Source organism: Canis lupus, chromosome 11 (genome assembly GCF_003254725.2).
Source record: "Canis lupus dingo isolate Sandy chromosome 11, ASM325472v2, whole genome shotgun sequence".
Lineage (NCBI taxonomy): Eukaryota > Metazoa > Chordata > Mammalia > Carnivora > Canidae > Canis > Canis lupus.
The window spans coordinates 51,378,194-51,404,108 of NC_064253.1; the positions used below are offsets into that span (position 1 = coordinate 51,378,194).

At 37.2% G+C, this 25,915-nt stretch overlaps 1 protein-coding gene across 5 annotated transcripts in view; it reads left to right on the plus strand.

Annotated features, from left to right (window-relative positions):
• The window catches only part of LOC112649895 (phospholipid-transporting ATPase FetA-like), a 123,538-nt gene that overhangs the window by 7,291 nt on the left and 90,332 nt on the right, over positions 1-25,915 (plus strand). For 4 of the 5 annotated variants that reach the window (XM_025432442.3, XM_025432445.3, XM_025432444.3 and 1 more), the window contains exons 2-3: positions 264-307; positions 22,202-22,279. In XM_025432442.3, the coding sequence (XP_025288227.1) occupies positions 280-307; positions 22,202-22,279 (106 nt within the window). In that variant the 5' untranslated portion in view covers positions 264-279. Of the gene's footprint in view, positions 1-263; positions 308-18,057; positions 18,116-22,201; positions 22,280-25,915 lie in introns of all 5 variants that reach the window. The other variant, XM_025432443.3, reaches the window with a different exon arrangement.

Below are 25,915 nucleotides of genomic sequence, written 5' to 3' on the forward strand. Positions count from 1 at the left end.
CAAGCAAGCTGGGACTTGAATCTCTACCGCTGTGACTTTTCTGCTGCTCTCTGATTATATGACCCTGAGCAAGCAGTTTAATCTTAGGCCTCAGGGTTTTCATCTGTAGGAAAGAATTGAACTCTCTAGGCCCAGATTTTAGTGAAAATTAAATAAGATCTATGTAAAACACATAGTAAAGTGTCCAGCACACAGTGAATTTTGATAAATAGTATTATATCAGCAGGGCAGGGACTGATAAGGAGTTTTTGTTTTATCCTTAGGTGGTGTTTCTCTGAAATGAAATACATGAAATGTTTTATTTCAGGTAAGTGCTTAGCTTATATCTGCTGAGATTCTCAAGTTCAACATCAATAATGATCTTTGCTTACTACTATACAGTACCATGTTCTATCGACAAAGCCAGGAAGTTGGTTGCTTATCACTCATTAAGGGACTGAAGCCCATCAAGAAGCTTCTTAAAATTTTGGATCTCAAAGAAACTTCATAGGGGAGGACACAGGCTAGACTTCCCTCTGACCTGGCTTTGTGACTATTGTTGCTACAAGAGTGGAAGGGAAAAAAATTAAAAAATTGAACTTGAGGTTTTTATAGAAAGTCTTTGGTTATAATCACTGATGATACTAGTTCACATTAATTCACATAAAGAGTAATGTTTGAGTGGTTTTTTTTAGAGGGCAGTGAGAGAAACATTCTACCTAAAGACTTGAGGCAGACAGGTAAGTGATTTAATTTTGAAGATGTTTAAACAGAAAGCCAAAGTTCTGCTGTGAAAACCATGGTGTAAGTATCTTTAGCAAAAGGTAAAGTTGAGTGAGTGTATCTCATCTGTGTACTTTCAGAGGGAAATAGGAATAGTCCAACGGACCTTCACTGGGCTAATTGATTTAATTGTAATTATTGATATTATAGTAAGATGAATCATGATTTGAACACTCAGCATTCTTCCTTTTTCCATGTGAGTTTAAGATGATCAAAACAGTCTTGTTGAATTTGTTTCCCTTTCTATAAAGATGTAACTTAATAACTCATTTTGCCAATCTCAGAACATATACTTTGTATCCTTATATCACAGGTTGCCTCATTAATATTAGTTTCTGTTGCAGCTAATGTTGTGGCTAATTTGGAGAAATTTCAGACTTGCTACCAAGATCTGGAACTAAACTGTCTACAAAATTTTTATAAAATTTTATTTATTGGGCAGCCCCGGTGGCGCAGCGGTTTAGTGCCGCCTGCAGCCTGGGGTGTGATCCTGGAGACCCGGGATCGAGTCCCGAATCCGGCTTCCTGCATAGGGCCTGCTTCTCCCTCTGCCTGTGTCTCTGCCTCTCTCTCGCTCTCTCTGAATGAATAAATAAATAAATTTTTTAAATTTTATTTATTTATTCATGAGAGACACGCACACACGGGGTGGGGGGGGGGGCAGTGCAGAGACACAGGCAGACACTCCATGCAGGGAGCCCGATGCGGGACCCGACCCTGGGACCCCAGGATCATTCCCTGGGCTGAAGGCAGACACCCAACCTCTGAGCCACCCAGGCATTCCTCTCTACAAAATTTCAACCAAATGACTGCTGACTATTTGGGAGGATGACCTCCAACAAAAAGAAAACTTTTTGTCATAGTTCTTTGTGGATATGTTTTTTAAAAATTTTAAAGAGTATAAGAGCTATAAGTATATGTGTTTGAGGAGGAGGAGGAGAGAGTAGCTCCATTTAGTTTAATGAAACAAAAACAATTCTACTTGAACTACATTTGTCATAATCTTAAAAGGTGATGGGGTGTCTAGCTGGCTCAGTCAGTAAAGTATGAGACTCTGGGTGTGGAGCCTTTAAGAAAATAATAAAATTTAAAAACTGAGCTTTGAAGAATGGGTGGATGGATTTTAGCTAAATCAAGGAATGTGAGAGTTACATAAAAGAAAATTACCCTGAAATTGGGAAGGGAGAATTGTTAAAAATTTCACATGATATCTTTTATAGTTTGAACCTTTCTTTAACTTAGGTATACTCAACATATATGTAAAATGTTATATACATTTATCTAAAAATTGCCATTAATATCTGCATTGCTGGCTCTCCAAATCCCATGCTTACGTTTATGAAGGAAGAACCTTTAGTGTTGCCATTACATTTCACTCAGTTTTTACATGGGGTATGTAATTCTCTTTGGGCTTGTTCCAAATCTGTTCTTCTCATGATAGCATCAGCATATTTCTTTTTTTTTTTTTTTTAAGATTTTATTTATTTGACACAGAGGACAGAGGAGGGCGCAAGCAAGGGGAGTAGCAGAGGGAGAAGAAGCAGGCTCCCCACTGAGCAGGGAGCCCAATGTGGGGCTCATTCCCAGGACCCTGGGATCTTGACCTGAGCCAAAGACAGACAATCAGCTGACTGAGCCACCCAGATGTCCCAACATCAGCATATTTCTGCCTTTACAGACATATTACCTGGTTAAGATCTTGAGATATCCAGGCAGATCTGTGCCCATCTTTGTCTTGCTTTCTTTGCTTTTATGATAGTTTCCTCAACAGATTTTTAGGCCTGTGGCTGTTTCCTTTAAATGTCCTTCAATGTGGGTTGTTGGCATAGTGCCAAAGCATTGTTCAGCAAAAGCCATTCTGAGCTTGAGGCAGAACATTTCAGTTGAGGTAAGGGTTTGATAATCTGTTTCAATCCAAGAGATAAAAAATTTTAGAATATATATAGAGATTCTTAACTCTTTGGGGGGTAGATAATAGAGCATATTAAAACTTTTAAAATCTTGGGACCTCTAAAAAAAATGCACAGATTTTTACAGACAATTTTTGGAAGTTCACAATGTTTCTAGAGCTCACCTGTTGAGCCTTGGCTTAAAAAATGAAAACAAATGGGTGCCTGGCTGGCTCAGTCTATAGAGCATTATGACTCTTTTTTTTTTTTTTTAGATTTTATTTATTTATTTCTTATTTTATTTTATTTTATTTTATTTTATTTTATTTTATTTTAATTATGAGAGACACACAGAGAGAGGCAGAGACATAGGCAGAGGAAGAAGCAGGCTCCATGACAGGAGCCTGATGTGGGACTCAAAACTGGATCCCAGGATCATGCCCTGAGCTGAAGGCAGACATTCAACCACTGAGCCACCCAGGTGTCCTGAGCATTTGACTCTTGATCTTGGGGTTCTTAGTTCAAGTCCCATGTTGGGTATAGAGATTACTAAAATAAAAAACTTAAAAAAAAATAGAAAACAAAAATAAGGAAACACTGATTCTGAGCAGTGGATAAATAGTATATCCTTTAAGCAATTCTCCATAAATATTATTTCCCAATTTATATTAAACAGCATTAAGTTTGTAGTTATACCTGGAATACAGATAGTCTGTATTCTAGAATTGTGTGCTTTATTTCTCAGATCTTTCTTTAAAAGTGAGATTGGCCCAAATTGAGGGTCTTAGGAGCAAGATTGGACTTAAAAAAAAAAAAAAAAAAAAAAAAAAAAAAGCTGACAAGCTCCAAGAAAAGGGGAACAAACCATAATCCAGGCAAAAATGAGTGTTGAGGGACTCAAGGAGTTCCAGGCCCAGATAGAGGAGACATTAGAGACAAAGGTCAGTGAGGAAGGTTAAGTTCAAAGCACTAGGCAGAGGATAAAACTGGGCCTCACAGAATAAAAAAGGCAACAAGAAACACAAAATTACTGATGGAAAAGGTTTTATTTTTTTTTATTTTTAAAACATAATATTACCATCTTAACCATTTTTAAGTGTGCAGTTAAGTGGCATTGAGTGTGTTCACACTGTTGGGCAACCATTATCATCATTCATCTCAGAACTCTTTTCATCTTATTAGTGAAACTCTGTACCCATTAAGCACTAACTCCCCATTCCTCCAACCCCTGGTCCTTGGCAGTCACCATTAATCTTTTTGTCTCTGTGAATTTGACTACTGTAGGTGCCTCATATAAGTAGAATCATGTGATAGATCTTTCCTGTGACTGGCTTATTTCAACATAATGTTCTCAGTGTTCACCTATGTTGTATCATGTCATAATATCCTTTTTAAGACTGAATATTACATTGTATGTATATACCACATTTCATTTATCCATTCATGTGTTATTGGGCATTTGGGTTGCTTCTGCTCCTTGGCTACTATGAATAGTGCTGCTATGAACATGAGTGTACAAATACCTCTTCCAGTCCTGCTTTCGATTCTTTTGGACATAAGCCAAGAAGCAAAATTGCTAGATTGTGGCAATTCTGTTTTTAATTTTTTGAGGACCCACCATTCTGTTTTCCATAACAGCTGTACCATTTTACATTCCCACCAACAGTGCACAGTGTTCTAATTTCGCCTCATCTTTGATAGTATTTATTATTTTTTTAACAGTAGTGATCCTAATGGGTGCAATGGAGTAGGTTTGGGACAAAAAACTTGGAAAGATACTCTGAGACTATAGCACATTTTAAGAACTTTTTAAGACACCAGTGTATGAGGAAGGAGGTATTAAGAGCACAAAGCAGGGGCACCTGGTTGGCTTAGTCAGTCAAGCTTTGGACTCTTGGTTTGGGCTCAGGTCATGATCTCAGGGTCATTGGATTTTGCAGCACAGTTTGCTTGAGATTTTTCCTCCTTTCTGCCCCTCTTCCTATTTGTGCACATGTGCGTGCAAGCGCTAAATAAATAAATAAAATCTTCAAAAAATAAAATAAGATTAACAACAACAACAACAACAAAAAACCCTGAGTGGTGCCTGGGTGGCTCAGTCAGTGGAACAACTAACTCTTGGTTTCTATTTAGGTCATGATTTCAGGGTTGGGGATTGAGCTCCATGCTCAGCAGGGAATTTGCTGGAGATTCTCCGCCTCTGCCCTATCCCCTGCTCACTTGTGTGCTCTTTCTCTATCTGGAATAAATAAATCTTTCTTTTTTTTTTTTTTAAGATTTTATTTATTTCTTCATGAGAGATACAGAGAGAGGCAGAGACATAGGCAGAAGGAGAAGCAGGCTTCATGCAAGGAGCCCAATGTGGGACTTGATCCGGGGACTCCAGGATCACGCCCTGTGCAGAAGGCAGATGCTCAACTGCTGAGTCACTCAGGCGTCCCTGGAATAAATAAATCTTAAAAACAAAAAAAAAACTGATTTGTATATTGATTGTATATCTGGAGGTCTCTTAATTTTCACAAGGAGGTTATCAACTTTACCCCTGGCTTAAGTGGTTATTAGTATCTGAATCTGCTCTCTGTGGGGCTGGATCTCATGACCCTGAGATTATGACCTGAGCTGAAATCAAGAGTCAAATGCTTGGGCAGCCCAGGTGGCTCAGCGGTTTAGCACCGCCTTCAGCCCAGGGCCTGATCCTGGAGACTCGGGACCGAGTCCTGAGATCGAGTTTTCTTAATATCAACTACCAATTAGAGAATATAATGCAAGAAAGATTCCATTCATATTAGCAACCAAACCTTAAAATACCTAAGACTAAGCATGAAAAGAAATGCCCAAAACCTATGTGAAAAAAAAATTGTAAGACTACTAAGGGACAAAAAGTTGGCCTGAATAAATGGCAAAACAGAGCATGCTCCTCAGTGATATACAGTGGCTCCCATTTTCACTCAGAGTAGAAGCCAAAGTCCTTACCAAACAACTCGGAGACCTTTAAAATACAGAGAACCAACTGGCGGCTGCCAGAGGGGAGGTGGATGGAGTGAGGAGTGAAACGGATAAAGGGGATCAAGAGTACACTTAGCGTAATGAGCACTATGTAGAGAATTGTTGAACATTATAGCATACATCTGAAACTAATATAACACTGTATATTATGCTTCAATTAAAAAAGAAGGTTGAGGTCCTCGCAATAGCCTTTCAGACCGAGCGTGTTCTGCCCCTCCTTCCCTGATCTCTTCTCTCCTACCATTCTGCTTCTTACCTCACTGCTCCAGCTATGCTGGCTTTCCTGCTGTTCCTTAAACAATCTTTGTTGTCATTATTCCTTCTGATTGCAGACAATCTTCCTCCAGATAGGCCTTTGGCTAACTCCCTTGTCCACTCCAAGTTTTTGCTGAATCTCACCTTTTCTGTAAGGCCTACATGAATTTTCAGCTCCACACTACTCCCCCATCCTCCAGAGAGTTGAAACGGAATTAATAATTGGTCAGGCCTAGGTGAGGAAGCCTCCATGAAATTCTATGTGGCGTTGGGAGAGTTTCCAGGCTATCATTTTGGCACTTTGTTTACTATCCCCTCTTCCAAGTTCCTTAAGGCAATTACCATTTGCATTATATCTGTTAGTACCATTAGGTCTAATTCCCTTCCCCATTCACAGACTTCATTTTTGTATCTCCTTGTGTCTTGTTGTAGTGTACTTGGCAGGGTTTTTGTTTGTTTGTCCCCAGCTTTACTGAGATATAATTAACATACAACATTGTGTAGGTTTAAGATGTATGATATATATTGCCGGATGCATGTAGTAGGTCCTAAGCGAATATTTAATAGACTAAGGATTAAATTAGAAAATGAAGAAAATAAGATTGTCAGGGATTCCTATCATTTTTGCAGCTGTGATGTCCTATAACTATGATTTTGATAGTATAGTGCCCCTTATCAAACTCCCTAAAATGATCCCATATGACTGCTACTGTTATTTCTATCATTTTTAATAAGCTAAAATGTGAACTTTAATAGATTTAATTTTTAGGATCTCTTCATTCTTTGAGAAAAAGCTAGAACAGTTTGAAGTGTTTTATGACCAGGGTTAGAGGTTGTGGTTTAAATCCTTCTGTTATGTTAGCGGTAGCCGTTCAGTTAGAGCTTTTCAATAAACCAATTGCCAAGTTTAACTTTAGTGATAATGAGTCAGCACATAGCCATTATGTCCTTTGTGACATAACTCTTTACGGTCCTCATCCTGTCTTTCCCCAGACAGAAGTGATATACAGAAGTAGCTTCTGTTATTCCACTGTTGTATAATTACTTTATGTGTTTGTCTTCCCTCCTAAATAGTGAGCTTTTTAAGGATAAAGATTATGTGTTCATAATTTCCACTTTCCCCATAGTTCCTGGGACTGGGACATTGTGGGTATTTAATAAATGATAGAGGTGTTAATATAAATAAGGTATATTTTGACAAGGATTCTGGCTAGATGACTATACCAAGGACAATCTCTTCAGATGGCTAAGTGGTAAAATGTGGATTAGGATTTGATTCACTTAAATGATGAATTTATGTATTCAGCCTATGGTATGGCTCATTACCCTTAAGAATCTTCTCTTTCTTAATTCTTAAAAAAAAAAAAAAAAAAGAACCTTCTCTTTATTTATTTTATCGTTGTTGTTTTGGGTTTTGTTTTTTGTTTTCTGTTTTGTTTAAAGTAATCTACACTCTCCATGGGGCTTAATTTACAAACTGAGATCAAGAGTTGCATGTTCAGCTTATTGAATGGCCCAGGCAACTTGAAGAGCCTTCTGTTTGTAAACTACATTTTCTTTGGATCCTGCCCATTTCCCTTTCTATCTCATTGTCTTTCATCTTTCACCTGGAGTTTGTAGGAAGTAAATAGTGACTGAAAAGCCAATTGTTACTCCACCATCTCTAAGATCTTGGAAATAAGGGAAATTAGATTTGTGACTGAGAATTAAATTGTAGCATTAACATATATCAAGGCAAAGTTATCAAAAAACCACCTTAAACAGGAAAACTGGACATGTTAAGACTTGAGTAGAGATATTTATATAAAGAATATTCATTGAAGCACTATTGGTTAGCAGTGGCAACATACAAACAGGAAAGCAAGAAGCATATTTTTTTGTGTCTATCTAACTGTCCAAGGGAGAGAATATAGCCAATCAACTTGAACATTCCCATCTGTGGCCTGATGCTATTAAACCTTTGAAAAATGCACTTTAATTTCCCTACCACAAATTCCATGTTCAAGCAACTTTCTTTCTGATTATGACTCATTACTCAGGTGTATCTTTTTATAAGGAGAAAATGTCTCAACTTCATACCAAAGCAAATATTATTCTCACTATGACAGTCAATCTATTTCATTGCAAATAATCATCTACCATTCTGGTTTTATATCAGCCTCTGAACTCTTTTTAATGTTAGTTTGAATTGTGGATTCTATCTCAGTAGAGAACCAAAACCAAGTTTCTGAGCCTAAAAGCTGAAGTCTAGATCCTGTACTTCAGTGAATTCAACAAGATAAATTCTACTTTGTTGAATTTTACCTCATGTAGTTGTCAAAGGAACCCCTCTACACCTTCCCCATTGCCAGTGCCTTAATTTATCTGTTTATTATTTTTCCTCTGGATTACAATCATAGCATCTCAGCTCATCTTCTGGTCATCAGTCAAACTAGACTCTACACTGATACATCTTTAAATCCTAAGTGTCAGGGCACCTGGGTGGCTCAGTGGTTTAATGTTTGCCTTTGGCTCAGGTTGTCCTGGGATCAAATTCTGCATTAGACTTCCTGCAGGGAGCCTGCTTCTCTTTCTGCCTATATCTCTGCCTCTCTCTGTGTGTCTCTAATGAATAAATAAATAGAATCCTTAAAAAAAATGTTTTTTTTAACCCTAAGTCTCATTACATTAACTTTTAAAGTATTTAATGACATTCTGCAATGTACTATGTTGTTTCATATGTTGTTACTCAGCCCTGTCTGGAAAATTCTATCCCCTATATTCATTAAGCTAACTTATATTTATACTTTAAGACTCAGCTGAGGATCTGCCCCAAGAACTTTACCTGACCCCAAAATCTAGTTTAGATTCTCCTCTTTAGCACTTCCATGATACCTCATCCTTACCTCTATCATACTATCCACTGCACTGTAGAGCAATTGTTTACTCATATGGCTTCCCTACAGTGATTTGTTCAAGGCAGTGATGGGTATATTGTCTGATTCTTTTCTATATTCCCTAGCTCTTAGTATAATACTTGATTATTTCTTAAATGAATTTAAGAACCTCTCATAACTTTATTCATTTCATTTAAACTCCAGCAAGTTTCTGCAGTCTCCTTTCATCTCTTCCAATCTGCACTTCCTTCTTGATCCTTGAACATTTATCCCTAGCTACTTTTTCCCCACTTTGAATGTCATGCTCTGTTTCTTCAGAGCCGTATGACCAACAAACCACCATGTGTGCATGTGTATCCATTAACGAATGAGGTTGTCAGGTATCACTAAGTTTGTGAAATATCATTTTAATATATAATTCCTCCCATGGAATATAGTATGACTGAATAAAAATAATTTAGATAAAATGTAATTGAAAATGTAGGTAACCTCTGGCTCTTAAATGAAAATTACTACACAAAGGATACCAAGTAGACCAAAAAAAAAAAATATATATATATATATATATATATATTTGAGATGCAAATCCTAAGCAATTGGCTAGGCTCACCCACTACCTTAATGCTTCATACTACACAGAGCATCCAATTGAGATTTATACTTCAGCAAAATCACTCTTAAGTTATTTTCAGGGATGCCTGGGTAGCTCAGTGGTTGAGCATCTGCCTTCAGCTCAGATCATGATACTGGGTCTGGGGATTGAGCCCTGCATCAGGCTCCCTGCAAGGAGCTTGCTTCTCCCTCCGTCTATGTCTCTGCCTCTCTGTGTCGCTCATGAATAAGTAAAATCTTTAAAAAATAACAAAAAATGAAGTGATTTTTAGGGTGTTGTGAGCTTTCAAGATTGTTTACAGAAGTTATACAAACATTAAATCTGAGAATGGTAGGTTTACAGTACTACATGTATATGCTAGGCTTAATGATGTTTTAAAACAATGTAAGTTATGATTGTTTTTTACCTCAAGTGTACAGGTATTTCCCTTTATTCAAAGGACTTATGAATTTCTGCCTCCTCTAGGAAATCCTATTTGGAAAAGGCAGTAAATGAATGCTCTCTTTACAGATACCTTTTTAATTATTTATAATTTTAAATTATTGAATAATGAATGTGATTGCATTAGATTTATAGATTAATCTGAGGGATAATTTGTATTTCTGCAATGTTGAGTCTCCCTATCAAGAAACATGGTATTTTTAAAAATTAATTCAGATCTTCTGTAGCTCTCTGTAAAATTTTGTATCTTAAGCTTATTCCTAAATATTTTAAATTTTGTTGCTATTTAAGTGGTACTCTCTCCATTATTTTTTCTAATTAATTATTATAAGTATCTAAAAAGACTATTTCATTGTAAATTTATTGTGCAACTGGGCATTTTACCAAAATCTTGTTATTTCTAATAATTTCTAGAGTCATGGAATAGTTCTAAGATTGGAAAGGGCAGTGGAAATTTTCTTGTCCAACTTTCTCATGTACAGATAAGACTCAGAGTAGTCCAAACAGGTTTGAATTGAAATCTTAGATCTTATGAATCTCTAGACATTGAGTTTGACAAAATATGGTAAAGAAGTGAGGGAGCAAGACTGAGACAACAGCCTACTAAGGTTGGATCTCTCAAATCTGCATCTTGATGTGGTTATAACCAATCCAAGCTTTACAAATTCAGAAATTCAACATACAGCTTGTCTTAGGAGTGACCAGGGGTTAGGAAATCAATTCACTCCTTTCTTTCTGGAAAGACTAATTTATCAACAAGACAGCTAAGTTGGAAGTTTCACATGGGAAATCTAATAACATCCAGGGCATTGTCTTCTCCCGGCTAGCTCTACCCAGGAGACCAAATTAGAGATCCCAGAATTATAGCAAAGAGAAACTGGATGTTTTATATGGTATTTACATTAAGGTGTGGTATTCTGATAATCTGATAAGCTTTACTGTTCTAATGATGATATTACATAAATATCTAATGCTCTATCTTTCCAAATAACTCTGATAAGCACTACAATCAGAGAACCCTTTCCTCAGGCAAAGGCTGAAAGAGTGATAAATGTTTCAGTATCTTTTGTTCTAAAAACTGTCATTCCTTCACTCTCTCCTGACCAACCTGTTAGTTTTAAAGAGTAGCGCTTCTCTTAGATTAGCTCTATTTTAACTTCATGGCTTCCTTTCTAGAGAGGAACCCTAAGCCCCTTGCTGAAATGGATTTGGGCTATAATTTAATCTTACCAGTTTGCTTGCTTGCTTGCTTGCTTATTTACTTACTTACTTACTTACTTATTTGGGGGAGGAGGAGTAGAAGAAGAGGAAGAAAGAGAATCCCAAGCAGGCTCCATGCTCCACACTCATTGTGGAGCATGTGAGATCATGAACTGAACCAAAATCAAGAATCAGATGCCCAACTGACTGAACCACCCAGGGACCCCATCATCTCTTAAGTAGATTACTTCAGAAATATTTCCATATATGGGTTAGACATTTATTAATGTTGATTCTTGTTAACTGCCTTTCAAGGGCATAAGTGGGTATGTTTAAAAATCTGCTTCCTAAATTCAATATATATACCTTTTTTGGGTCCTATAGCCTCCCTATCAAACATAACATAGCTTGACATCAACTATAAAACTGATCACTAAGCACAGCCTGAAATTACTGAAATTCAGGGATTGTTAGGATTCTCTGTTAGGGTGGAGTTACTGAGGAAGCCTGTAGGAATTAAAAATCATGTGCAGGGATCCCTGGGTGGCGCAGCGGTTTAGTGCCTGCCTTTGGCCCAGGGTGCGATCCTGGAGACCTGGGATCGAATCCCACGTCGGGCTCCTGGTGCATGGAGCCTGTTTCTCCCTCTGCCTATGTCTCTGCCTCTCTCTCTCTGTGTGACTATCATAAATAAATAAAAATTTAAAAAAAATCATGTGCACATGCTCAATCTTTTGTTAGAACTGTTACTCTTGCTTTAGACAGCATTTGTCTGGTTGGGCTTAACTGACGGGCTACCACGTGATTTGGAATTCTTGAACTAGAATGAAAATATGTAAAGTGAATGTCAGTAATGATATTGGAAATATCTGAAAGATAAATTGGAGAATTGAAATTCCTAAAAGAGTATGAGGTCAAATAAGCTTGGAGTTGAGTGCATTTAGGCAGCAAAGGTAAGATGTCCTAGATCTACACTGAGAAACTAGTAGAGTGCTCATAATTCATTTTATTGGCTGCTGCTCATACAGTAAGTAAGTGGATCAGCCACTTTTAGGGCTCAGGACCCTGGACACCTAGTGCAGTCACCACAATTACCATATGCTGGAAGGTGAGGATGGCACTATATTAAGTAGCACGCTCAAGTACTAGGTGTTTATTCATTTCAGTACTCACCAGCTGGGAAGAGATAAAGATAGAACTTATGCAGGCTTTACTTTTGGCTCTCACTTGCCTCCAAGACTTATAGGAATCTATAGCAATTTAATGAATAAAGGAATTTATAAATAGAGCTGTATGAAAATGTAGAGACCATCCTAAAAGAATGATTTTTTTCTGCAATGGAAGTATTTAAGCAAGGCAGCCAGGGTTGCTAAACACAAGGAATGACTGCTCTGGAGGGAGGATGATTAGGTATCTCTCAGTCCCTTTCGAGTTGTGAAATTCTGTAATTTCCAGGATCAGAGTAACTCTGAGAAGCTATCCAAGATCCGAGGTGGCTCCTAGCACAGACATTTTTTTTTAAAGATTTTATTTACTTATTCATGACAGACAGACAGACAGAGAGGCAGAGGCACAGGCAGAGGGAGAAGCAGGCCCCATGCGGGGACCCAATGCGGGACTTGATCCCGGATCTCCAGGGTCACGCCCTGGGTCGAAGGCAGCGCTAAACCACTGAGCCACCCGGGCTGCCCTAGCACAGACATTCCTATTGGAATGGAGGGCAATTCTGAAATTGCTCAAGTAATTATTTTTACTTGGGCTTAGTTTGATTTAGTTCACTCTGGTAATTCAGTGACTCTCCTTAGACACAGTAAAACCCCTTATGATATGAGAAAACCACTTAGCAACTCCAGTTGGCACTCTGGTCCAGGAATATTCCCAGTTTAGTCTCAAAGCCAGCATTTCCTGGGGATATAAGGGGCAGGAAGCCTAATTAATGCTGGAGTGACAAGCTCCCACAGCTTGTTGACCTGGTGGCATTAAGAATGTTCTGCCTTCTGCTATGGAGTAGAGTAGTAGAGTACAAATTACTAGCAAAGAACTGACATGTGGGGCCCAGAAAATTCCTAACAATTTAGAATTTTGGATCCTGTGAATCACAGATACTCCCCACTTCATGGCTGCCACATGTATATCTAATAAAGTAGAGCAGGGTGACAGGCATTAAGGAGGGCACATGTTGACATGAAGACTGGGTGTTATACCATATGTTGGCAAATTGAATTTAAATAAAATAAAATAAATAAAAAATTATGTAGGGCAGCTTAGGTAATTAAGCTAAGCTAATGTGTCTTTGGATTGGTTTTAATTGAGAGGTGTACAGATCCCAGAGCTTATTTTAAATATCACTAGACAAAGTTTTGTATTCTTTATAGCAATTGTCTTGATGAAGTTATCACATCTTATAACTTGTATTTTTCAGAAAGGCTATTATTCTTAATAATTACCTATTGCTTGTCTTCATTCTTTTTTTTCAAGTTTATCCAATCCCTTACTTAGAAGCCAGGCTCTGTGTCTCTTTAGAAGACACAGAAATTAGTTAGACATGTTCACACCAGCCAATCCGATAGAGGAGATAAAATTCAGAAAATAATTATGATACAAGGAAGAACAAATGATTAGGAGAATAATACCAATGAAGTAAATGGCAGTTGTGGTGAGTTATTTCTGGATCAGAGAAAGGGAGAAACTAGATTGGATTCATGAAATTTGAGCTTATCTTTGTTAAGATAGCCTGAAGGATTTTGACTGATAAGAGTAAGGGCATTACTCTCGGAAGGTGAGTAATGGCATAGATACAGGAAAATCTGGGCTGTATTTAGGGAATTGTACATAGGCCAGTTTGAATAAAGACAAATAGTGGAAAAGAAAGATGAAAGAATAGAGTTCAAATAGCATCTTGAATGTGTGGCTGGTATCTGGACTTCATTCAGTAATCCATGGGAAGCCACTGTGGGCTTTGAGCTGGTCAAGAAGACATGATCAGTGTTCCACTCTGGGCAGCAGTGGATAGTTTATAAAAGCCAGAAACAGATAACAGGGCATTGAATCCAGAAGGAATGTAAAAAGAATCTGAAATGGTATAGTTGGGAAGTAATAGCTTTAAGAGATCCTCAGATGGAATATTTGGACCTGGCAGGTAATCAGAGGAGGAACTGAAGGTGATTCTTAGATTTCATGAACACTTTAAAATAATAAGATCAGAGAAGGTGAGAAACATCATTTTGGAACATGATTGTCCTGAGACACTAGTGAGCACCTAAGAGGAAATGTCCAACAGTATGGGTTTGGGACTAAAGATGGTTTTAGGAGCCAGGGGTAGTGATGCAATGAGAGGATTTGATATCATAATTCAGGGAAAGCGCACACAGACAACAGGGATGAGAACAATCCTTTGGGGAATAGCCCATGTGCGAGGCACTGTAGAAAATGCTTGGTATACTTTATATAATCTTTGCAACCAAGGTGAGGCAATTATCTTCATGTAAGAGATGAAAGACTGAAGTTCAGAGTGATTATCTCATTACCCAAAGGTTACGTATTTAATGAGTGTTGGCTCGAGGGTTTAAATTTAGGTCAGCCTAACTGCTATGTCACATTGCAAAGCAATCAAAGAGGTATGGGAAGAAAAATGAGGAAAATGAATTGTCATGAGAACAAAGAAAGAAATGAACTATATGATGTCCATGGGATAGAAAAGACTGAGGTAAGGAGATGAATGTCTTCAAATGGCTCCCAGGAGCTCCAGCTTTTGCTAGGAATTGGTGCCAAGGCCACATAGATGGCAGACTTAGGTATATTAAGAAAGGCTGCCTGGGACTTTGAACTGTGCTTGGTCTAGCTAGAGGTTGAGTTCCATCTGCAATTGTACATTTTAATTTATTCAAACACTTATCCTAGAAGCATCCAGATGATTTTCCAACTTTGTTTTTAGCAGGAGAAATTTCTTTTTTTAAATATAAAATATAGGAAAATATAAAATATAGGAAAATCCCAGAAAGTAGTAGATTTATTCAGGTTGAGAGAAAGGAAGTGCCCTCTACATGCTCCTACCCATAACTGTATTTCAGCCCAAGAAACCTGCCTGCTTTGCATAACACCATTTGAAAATCCCTGCTGTACTTTTTCTTTTCTTTCTTTCTTTCTTTCTTTCTTTCTTTCTTTCTTTCTTTCTTTCTTTCTTTTTTTTTTAGAAAAGGAAGTGATTATTTTTATGGATTAGAAAACTGAAGGAAAAAGCCATTTGCTTTAGAGACAAATAATTTAGGAAGAAACTGTAGTATTTTGTAGGTTCCTTTTTACAGGAAAGGATTTTGTATTTTAAGTTTATTTTATATCAATCTTTATTTTGTTTTAAACCACCTGAAGCTAATTGAAAGGTTATTAGAGGTCCATAAATCACCTTTGGAAGAAGCAGGTTGTAAATCATGGTACTAAGATTTATTTAATTTTATATTATATTTTATATTTTATATTATATTATATTTATTTAGCACTTTAATTTCCTTATCAAGAGGAAACAGAAGAAAAAAAATCCACAAGAAAGCAATGTGGCAAGTTCTTAAAAGCCAAGAAGCTGTTAGAAGTAGAAAACTGAAGGAAATTTAGTAATTTAAATGGCCTCATAGACTAGTGGATGTTTCAACATCCTCCCACCCCTCCCAGAATTTTATTTTATTTTTTAAAGATTTATTTATTTATTCATGAGAGACAGAGACAGAGAAAGAGAGAGGCAGAGACAGGCAGAGGGAGAAGCAGGCTCCATGCTGGGAGCCCTATGTGGGACTCAATCCTAGGTCTCCAGAATCAGGCCCTGAGCTGAAGGCAGTGCTAAACCACTGAGCCACCCGGGCTGCCCAACCTCCCAGAATTTTAAAGAAGATTCTTGTTTTTCTAAAGTGTTTTCCTGTCAGAAAGTAGTTGTGATTGAAATAAAATGAAGTGGGAACTATAACTGAGAATAAAGACAGAGTATGGAGCGCTGTTGAGTTTTGGACTGTGACTCTTGAAAGCATTTTGGGGTAAACTTAATTTTTCTGTGTATGTGCTTCTGTTGCTTTAAAAAAAAAACTTTTGTTAGGTTTGATGAGATTCATGTGATATGAATTGGGATAGGGAACCTGATTTCTGGAGTAACGGGATTTGTGCGTTGGTTATGATAGCTAACTCTGAGAAACCTTAATGGAATAGACTGAAAGCTTTCATGATTTTATACAACAGTTGGGGGAAAAATAGCTCTTAGTTTTATCAGGGGATGATGGGCACATCTGGTTCTGTGTGAGAGTCCTATCCTCAGATTCCAATATGCAGAAATTTGTTCCTTTGCTGGTGAAGAACTCTATTCTCTGAAAGACAGATTTGTTCACTGAGAGCCAGTTATGACTTATATGCATGCAGTCTATGACATTCTAGTACTAAGAGTCATCAACTATGCTAGTATCACAAATACACCACTGCCAGACATGATTGTGTTTATTATAATTTATGTAGTTTTTGGACTGAACTAAATATAAAGACTTTTTCCAAACCTTTATACTTACTAAATTTACTATTTTTTTGTGTGTATAATAACTGGAGGAATGCAGAATGCTGGAAGCACAGAATCACAGCTAGGGCTTAAAGGAACTCGAAGTTGGTTTGCACTGTTTTGCCAGTTGGAAGACTGGGAATTGATAGTTCCATACTCCACCCTGAGCCCCAAGTTTCAGTAAGGTTGTCTTTATTTCTATGTTATATGACTCATTTAAGGTCTAGGCAGCTTAGAGATTATCAGGTGAAGATGGGACCTGTTATTTCTACCTTTGATTCTCAAGTCTAAATGAAAGAGTTTTAGATCCTATAACCATGACTTTTTTTTTTTTTTGAGAGAGAGAGAAAGAGAGAACATGCACACACATGCGAGAGTTGTGGAAGAGGGGAAGGAGAGAGAGAATCTCAAGCAGTCTTCATGCTCAGCTCAGGGCCTGACATGGACTTGACCCCATAACTGAGATCATGATCTGAGCTGAAATCAAGAGTTGGTTGCTTATGGAGTCACCTAGGCTCCCGTATCCTATCACTATGGTTTATAGAAGCTGATGCTATTCCTTGATTTCTCTTTGAGACCTCTTCTTATGACTCTAGTGTTTTTCAACCTTCTTTTTAAAAGGTAATAAGTCCCCCCCCCCCTCAATATTTAGTCATTACAAAAAGAAAAAAAGTAAGTTTACAGTGGAGAGTTTTGGCAGACATCATCTTAACCATGCAAGCTAGGCTTATGTCACCAGGAATACACATGACAGCATGTATCCCCTAATAGGATGCTCTGAGAAGGGCACATCAGATAAACTCAGGTTGAGGCACACTCTACAAAACAGTTGGGCAGTATATTTAAAAAGTGTCAAGATCATGAAAGACAAGGAAAGAATCAGGAACATTCACAAGTTGAAGAACACATACAGCTAAATGCAATGTAGGATCCTGGATTGGGTCCTGGAGGAGGCGGGGACAAAAAAAAAGGACATTAGTGGAAAGAAATGGTTAAAAAACAAACATTTCTGGACTTCAGTTTATAGTATTATACGAAGGTTAATTTCTTAGTGTATAATTGCTCCATAATGGTATGTAAGATGTTAACATAAGAATACAGTGGGTAAAGGGTATATGGAAATTCCCTATACAATTTTTTCAACTCTTCCCTAAGTTTAAAATTCTCTCAAAATATTTTTCTTTTAAATATGGTGACCCAAATTGGCCTATTCTTTCAATAAGGGTTATTAAAAAATTACTCTCCTGAATAAGATAGGAAGAGTATTTCCTATGATTGGTATATTCACTTTAATTTTTCAGTTCTCTTGTTATTATTTGTTGAATGGATGTAAAGTTTATAACAAATGTGTAACTTGTAAAAAGTAACAATAACATGAACACAGGTGTAGCTTGAAGTTCTCAGTATGCCTTTTCCATGCTCCCCACCCTCTCTCCCTAACTTTTATCCTGAATTTTATACTTTTCATTCTCTTATTTCTCTTTATAGGTTTACCTTGAAAGTATGTGTCCTTAATGATAGAGTTTTGCATAATTTTTAACTTCATGTAAGTGGAATATCATATGTATTCTTTTACAATTTTCCCCTAAATATTGTATTCCTGAAATTTAATCATGTTAATGTGTTTAACTGTAGTTCATTCATTTTTGCTACTATATAGCTTTCCATTGTATGAACATACCGTAGGTTACTTCTTTATTCTACCATTAATAGCTTTTTGGTTGGTTTCTAATTTTGGCTGTTATGAGGAATGCTACCATATATATTCTTGTATATGACATATTATGAGAGTCTCCCTAGGTTATATACAAAAAATGGACTGTCGAGGTTAGAGGGTTAAATGCCCCCCATGAACTCTGTAAGATAAAGCCAAATTGTTTTCCAGAGTAGTTGTCCAATTTTCAATACCATCAACAGTTTGTAAATGTTCCACTGGTTTCACTTTTTCTCTAGCACAGTATTAAACTTTTTTTAAAACCAATTTAGTGGGCATGTATATTAAAAATTTAAAACGCGGGACGCCTGAGTGGCTCAGCGGTTGGGCATCTGCCTTTGTCTCAGCGTGATCCCGGGATCAGGGATCGAGTCCCACATTGGCCTCCCGGCGAGGAGCCTGCTTCTCCCTTCCTTTGCCTGTCTCTCTCCCTCTCTCTCTCTCTCTCTCTCTCTCTCGGTGTCTCTCATGAATAAATAAATAAAAATCTTAAAAAAAAAATTAAAACACTGGGATCCTGGGTGGCGTAGCGGTTTGGCACCTGCCTTTGGCCCAGGGTGCGATCCTGGAGACCCGGGATCGAATCCCACGTGGGGCTCCCGGTGCATGGAGCCTGCTTCTCCCTCTGCCTATGTCTCTGCCTCTCTCTCTCTCTCTCTCTCTCTGTGTGTGTGACTATCATAAATAAAATAAAAATAAAATTAAAACACTGCCATTTATTGACTGACTTTTTTGGATCAAGCCCTGTGGCAGACATTTTCATGCCTTATTTAACTTAATCCTCTGATAACTCTTCTTCTCAGTCCTATAATGAAAACTAATGTACTTAGTTTGTAATACAAAAGTACCCCCAACTCTGTCTCTCTGATGAATTTATTTTTTTCCCAAGATTTTATTTTATTTTTTTAATAATTTATTTTTTATTGGTGTTCAATTTGCCAACATACAGAATAACACCCAGTGTTCATCCCATCAAGTGCCCCCCTCAGTGCCGGCCACCCAGTCACCCCCACCCCCTGACCACCTCCCCTTCCACCACCCCTAGTTCGTTTCTCAGAGTTAGGAGTCTTCCATGTTCTGTCTCCCTTTCTGATATTTCCCACACATTTCTTCTCCCTTCCCTTATATTCCCTTTCACCATTATTTATATTCCCCAAATGAATGAGAACATATAATGTTTGTCCTTCTCCGGTTGACTTACTTCACTCAGCATAATACCCTCCAGTTCCATCCATGTCGAAGCAAATGGTGGGTATTTGTCGCTTCTAATGGCTGAGGAATATTCCATTGTATACATAGACCACATCTTCTTTATCCATTCACCTTTCGATGGACACCGAGGCTCCTTCCACAGTTTGGCTATTGTGGACATTGCTGCTATATTTATTCATGAGAGACACAGAGAGAGGCAGAGACACAGGCAGAGGCAGAAGAAGGCTCCTCACAGGGAGCCAACTCGATCCCAGATCCCGTGATCACACCCCAAGCGGAAGACAGATGCTCAACTGCTGAGCCACCCAGGCGTCCCTGACAAATTTATTCCTTAGCGGGTCTTCTCCATCTTGTATCTCCCTAATTTATCTCCTGTTTCTTTTTTTAAAATCTCACTTTGAAAAAATTTGAGGGAAGGTTCTCTGGTTTCCAAGTAATTAGTATCTTGCTTCAGGTCACATTGTCATTAATTATGAGCAGACTGAAATTAAACCTGGTTCTCTAGCTCCTAATTTTTTTTTTCTCTTTTCCTTTCTTCCTCCTTCTCTTCCTTTTTTCCTCCCACATTCCATTTCTTTCTCCCTTTCCTCACATTCTTCTCCTCTGGGTTTTTTTTGTTTTGTTTTTCTTTTCCTCCTCTGAATTTAACAGTTTAAATATACTTTCTAGTTGGCTGCTATGTAATGTGATGTACATGCAGAGAATGTCACCACATTGGGTGAGTTCCTGATTCTAGCTAAACAGTCATTACTCAGGCCCCATTAAGTGCCTTATAACCATTTCACATTCCTAGCTATGATTCTTGTGTGGATTTGGCCAGACTTCCCTCTCAAAGCTGCTGATGGCCTTGTAGGTGATGGAGAGAAGCAGAATTTCAGGACATCCCATCCTTGGCTCTTCTTTCTTGGCAGCTGTAGAAACCCCAAGCCTACTGTGAAGGTGTAGGCAACTTACAATAGTACTGGGTGCCTAGAGAATGGTGATATTATAGCTGAAAATATTGTTAGGAAAACACTGATTCTGTTGACAGAGGAAACAGACATTGGGTTGGAATAAACCTTGTAGCCAACAAGCACAAATAATTTTGTTTGGCCTGCACAATATTTAATTTTCTTTCTTTTTCATTTGGATACTTTTATAGGAACTCTCCAATTTGTCACAGTAGCCAGAATTTCATTTCCAATTGTTTTACATCTAACTGCTATTAACTTCCTGGCTTCTAAAGTTATTTGATGCAACTATGCCTAGATTATTGAAATATGAATTTTATCCTTTAAATTGTTTTTTTATTTTAAAGATTTTATTTATTCATGAGAGGCACAGAAAGAGAGACAGAGACACAGGCAGAGGGAGAAGCAGGCTCCATGCAGGGAGCCCAATGTGGGACTCAATCCCGGCACCCCAGGATCACGCCCTGAGCCAAAGGCAGATGCCCAACCGCTAAGCCACCCAAGCGTCCCAAAATAAGAATTTTATCCTTAATGAGGTCACTTGAGCCTCACAGAGAGCAGAACTAGTTGGAAGATACATTGTTACTCCAAATCACAGTTGTCCAGCTAGTTTTTTTTTTTTTTTTTCTGATAGCTAAAGATCTTTTGGCTAGAAATAACCTTTTACTTAGATTACATTTCCCTAAAGATTTGAATTTTTTCCCATCTAATCCTGTTTGGGATGATTAAGATGAAAACACCTATAAGGTTTTCTAGTCTTTGCTTATCCATACTTAGCGGCTTGGGAGACCTGAAAGAAACTTATTAAAATATACTTTATTGATCTTTTCTGGGTTGAGTTAAGGAGAAAGAGGGGCATTTGTGTGGCTCAGTGGTTGAGTGTCTGCCTTTGGCTGGGGTCATGATCCCGGAGTCCTGGGATTGAGTCCTGTATCAGGCTTCCCACAGGGAGCCTGCTTCTTCTGCCTATGTCTCTGCCTCTCTCTGTGTATCTCTCATGAATAAAATAAATAAAATCATTAAAAAAAAAAAAGGATAAAGAGAAGAGTTTTCCTGTGTATCAAACTCATGGGGTTTGATAAAGTATAATTTTCAAAAGGTTGAAAAACATGACTCATATAAATACAATGAGCAGGTGTCAAATATTTTATTGAACTCACTGATTAATGAGGTAATCAGTAAGATGTTAAGACCAATTCAAATGAAAATGTAAGAGGTAAGTATTTACAGGCAGTTTTATAAAAAAAGGTTAAGAAAGATTTCTGAATCATACATAAAACTAATTGAAGTCCTGTAGTGCCTAAGTCATAGTCTTTGAGGTTATCTTTTTCACCAGACATAAAATATTTTTATCCCCATGGGATTAAAATCTATAAATTAATCTCTGCCTACAGAATTATAAGATACTTAAATAAACAGAAAATTAATCAAAGGCAGAAATCCAGAAGTGGTGCACTAAGAGACCACCCAATAATTCTTTTGCCTGTTTCCAACGATCTGTTACAGATTTTTCTGACAAAGTGTAGTTATTAGCCTAGATTTGATTGCCAGAAAGTGGAATCTGTTTGCCAAGCTTTGAAATTATAACTTTCTGATGAACACGTATGAAATGAATTCTAAAATTTAGCATATATGTCTTAGAGGTAGATTATTTTGGATTTCAGAGAACAAGTTCCAAGTTTCTTAAGCACATATTTAAGTGAAATGGTATTGGAATGAGAAATTCTGATTCTGAATATTTTTATTTCCTTTACAGAAATTCCATGGAATTATAATTGGTACTATTCTGCAATGTCTCTATTTGAAAGCAAAAGTGAGGACAGACAAAATGAAGGTGGGTGAACTCAGTAAATATCTAAGTCTGTATGTCATTATTGCCTCTAAAAAGCAAATGTGTGTGCATGTGAGTGTGCATATGACAGATAAAAAGACTGGCCAATCTATCAGTCAAACCACCAATCTACCAAACAACTTACCAGGAAAGGGAATATATTTTGCAGAAGTAAATACTTTGTACTTACAAAGTACAAGCCCTACTGTTTGGTTATCTGAAAATTCTATTTGAGTAGTTCCAGTCTTTTACCTTTTGTACTTCTATTTCTATTTTCATTTTATTTTGTACTTTTATTTGGAAGCTCACCAGAAAGGTCTGTGTTCCTTTTCCTCTCCCCATCCTTCACAACTGCCTTCTGCTAAAAAGAAGTGGTCATTTTGAAAAGAGGTTGCTGAAATGGGTAAGGTTATCCTTTGCAGCCTCTTTGTGCCTAGAGCAAATAGATCTGACTATGGTGCTAGGATTTCTATACCAATTCCATGCTCTCCTGTGGTGAATGCAAGTACTTAGGGAGCTGGGGTAATCACACCCAAGCCTGATATAAGAAAAAGAAATTCAAAAAAAGAAAAGAAAAAGAAATTTTTTCTGACATGAAATTTTCAAAAAGGAAGCCAGAATGTAGTTCTATATTTAGAACTGCCTGACATAAAAAAAAAAAATTCTAACATAAAACTTTGAAAAAGCAAGCCAGAATGTAGTTCTATATTTAGGCTTCCTTTTGAGGAATGAAGAAGGTGTAGAAAATGAAATTAGGTCACTGATTTTGGGTCATATTAAACGTTTTTTATGCCATTATGCAATTTTCTGATTCCTGGAGGGAACTCATTTCAAGAGCACAAGCCCTAGTTCCAGAAAGAATTCCATCCCAAAGGTACAGGCATTAGTTCTAGGAAGAAGAAGTCAGGGACCATCCCAACTGAAGGAAAAAACCAGAGAGTCCTTTCCAACTTTCAGAACTGCTAAAGGAAAGAAGGCTAGGGAAAACAAGTTAACTGACCAGTTTCTCCTGTATCTTCTTATGAACATAAAATCTGGAAGAGCAGACACTCTAGGCAGTAGTAAATTCAAGGCAGAAGAAAAATGTGGCAATCATCAATAAAGACTGATATACTTATTCAACAAATATTTATTGATCACCAAATGAATGTGAGCTACTGTGCTACACGCTGGCAATATAATGGCAACAAAACTCAACAGAATCCCTATTCTTGTGGAAATTAAGGTTTAGTGAAAGACAGCCTTTAAGTGATAGCACATCAAGTAATAGCACAGAAAAATATCAAATTATATCTACAATAAATGCGATGAAGTAAAAATCATATGAGGGGCGTAGTGGTTAAGGACATGGACTCGGGAGCCATACTGTTTAGGTTTGAATCCTAGCTCTGCCACTTACTACATTATCTTGGGCAAATCTCTTAATTTTTCTATGCTATAGTTTCTCATCTATGCAACCAGTCTAACAATAATGCTACCTCATAAGTATGTTGTGAGGATTAAATGAAGCAATATTTGTAAAGCACTTAGGACAGTACCTGGTACAGTAGTTTATATAAAAAATAGTTAATAGGAGCTTTGATGCTTTTGTTGTTATTGTTGTTCAGGAAGGTAATTAAGAACTTGAACATTGATAAAATTATTTCTGAAGTTATTTCAAAAGTCCAAAGTTTTGCCAGTGAAACATAATTGAAAACACTTTTCCTGGCCTGCACCCCTTTGAGTAAGCTTGGCCTACCAACTACGATAGAGTTATTGCTTGTGCTGTTTTGAGCAGTGAGCAATTAATACTGGTTCATCCAAGATGTTGGCCTTTTGACTTTAGTCAACAAAATAAGAGTGGCAAACCCAGTAATTGGCTTCTGCCCTTATCTAGGCTATCAGCCTATTCTGTTTGGAAAACTTACAGTACCTTAAAGTGAATATAGACTGGTTCTAGTATCTTGCTTATCTACCCTTTCCTTTCTATTTTTCACCACTTTCTTAGTTCAGGCTGTCATCATTTTGAAGTGTTGACTATTATTACAGCAATCTTTCAAGTCGTTATATCTGTAATCTGTTCCTCTATAAATCTGTCATATAAACCTTCTGAAATTCCAATTTTATTGTATTCTTCTCTGCTCAAAATCTTTCTGGGATTCCTTGTCAGCTACTAATCATTTTAAGGTCATAAGCCTAACATTAAAACCCTGACTTTATAGTCTTGTTTCCTGCCTCCTTTAGACTCTTCTTACCTCTGTACTGTCATAAACTTGTCTAATATCAATGCAAACTTTTCATTAGGTGCATCTTCCTACCTACATGCCTGTCTCCTATATTTATATTGGACCTATATTTATTTTTCTAGGTTTAGTCCAAGTTTTTTTCCATGAAGCCTTCTCCAGCAATTCCAGCCACTGACTTTCCCTGCCCCATCCCCCTCATTATCTTTCCATCTTGAATTCTTACAGTGCTTGGCCTTTGCAGTTTTAAAAAATAATAGCCTTGGGACGCCCAGGTGGCTCAGTCAGTTAAGCATCTGCCTTTGGTTCAGGTTATGATCTCTGGGTCCTGGGATTGAGCCCTGCATTGGGCTTCGTGCTCAACAAGGAATCTGCCTCTCTTTCTCTTTCTCTCCCTTCCTCCCTCTTTCCCTCTCTCCCTTTGCCCCTCCCCACTGTTCATTCTCTCTTTCTCTCAAGTAAATAAATCTTTTCAAAAATAAAAAAATAATAACCTTATTGAGGTATAATTTACATGCCATAAAATTACCCTTTTAAAGAATACAATTTAATGATTTTTTTAAATAATGAACAGAATTGTACCACTATGACCATGATTTAATTTTAGAACATTTTCATCACCCCAATAAGAAACCTCATACCTATTAGCAGTCACTCCCAATTCCTGCCTTCCCCTGCCCCTAGTAACCACTAATTTATTTTCTATCTTTATCGAATTGCCTATGCTGGACACAACATAAATAGAATCATATAATATCTGGGTTTTTGTGACTGGCTTCTTTCACTTGATATTTTCAAGGCTCATGTTGTAGCATGTATCAGTACTCCATTCCTTTGTAAGGCTGAATACCATTCCAATATATGTATATACCACAATTTATCCATTTACCAGTTGATAGACATTTGGGTTGTTTCCATGTTGCGGCTATTACAAATAATACTGCTATAGCCATTAATGTATAAGCTTTTTTGTGAACATATCATTTCAATTCTCTTAGGTCTCTACAATTCATTTTAAGTCTTATTTATATCCTATTTTGAATTGTTGCTTTGCTGTTTGGGATATATCTTGTATAATTCTACTAAATTGTTTGCCTAGCACAGTGCCTACAGATTTCCCTCTGTTCTGGAAAGTAAGTATGTATACATTTATATATATAAATACCCTGAAAAGGAAGAGATGCAAAGGATATACAGCAATCTGTTAATGGTGCTCTCCTTGGGAAATGGAGAAAGAGAGGAAAAGAAACTTAGTTTCTCTTTATATTTCTGATTTTAGATCTTTTACAGTTAAAATATATTTATGTATTATTTTGGATTATTTAAAAAATCATTAAAGAAGATAGTATAATCACAAAGGGAAAGAAGTTGGAGAAACTAAAAGGAAAGGGCAGAAAAAGAAAAAAAGGAAAAAATA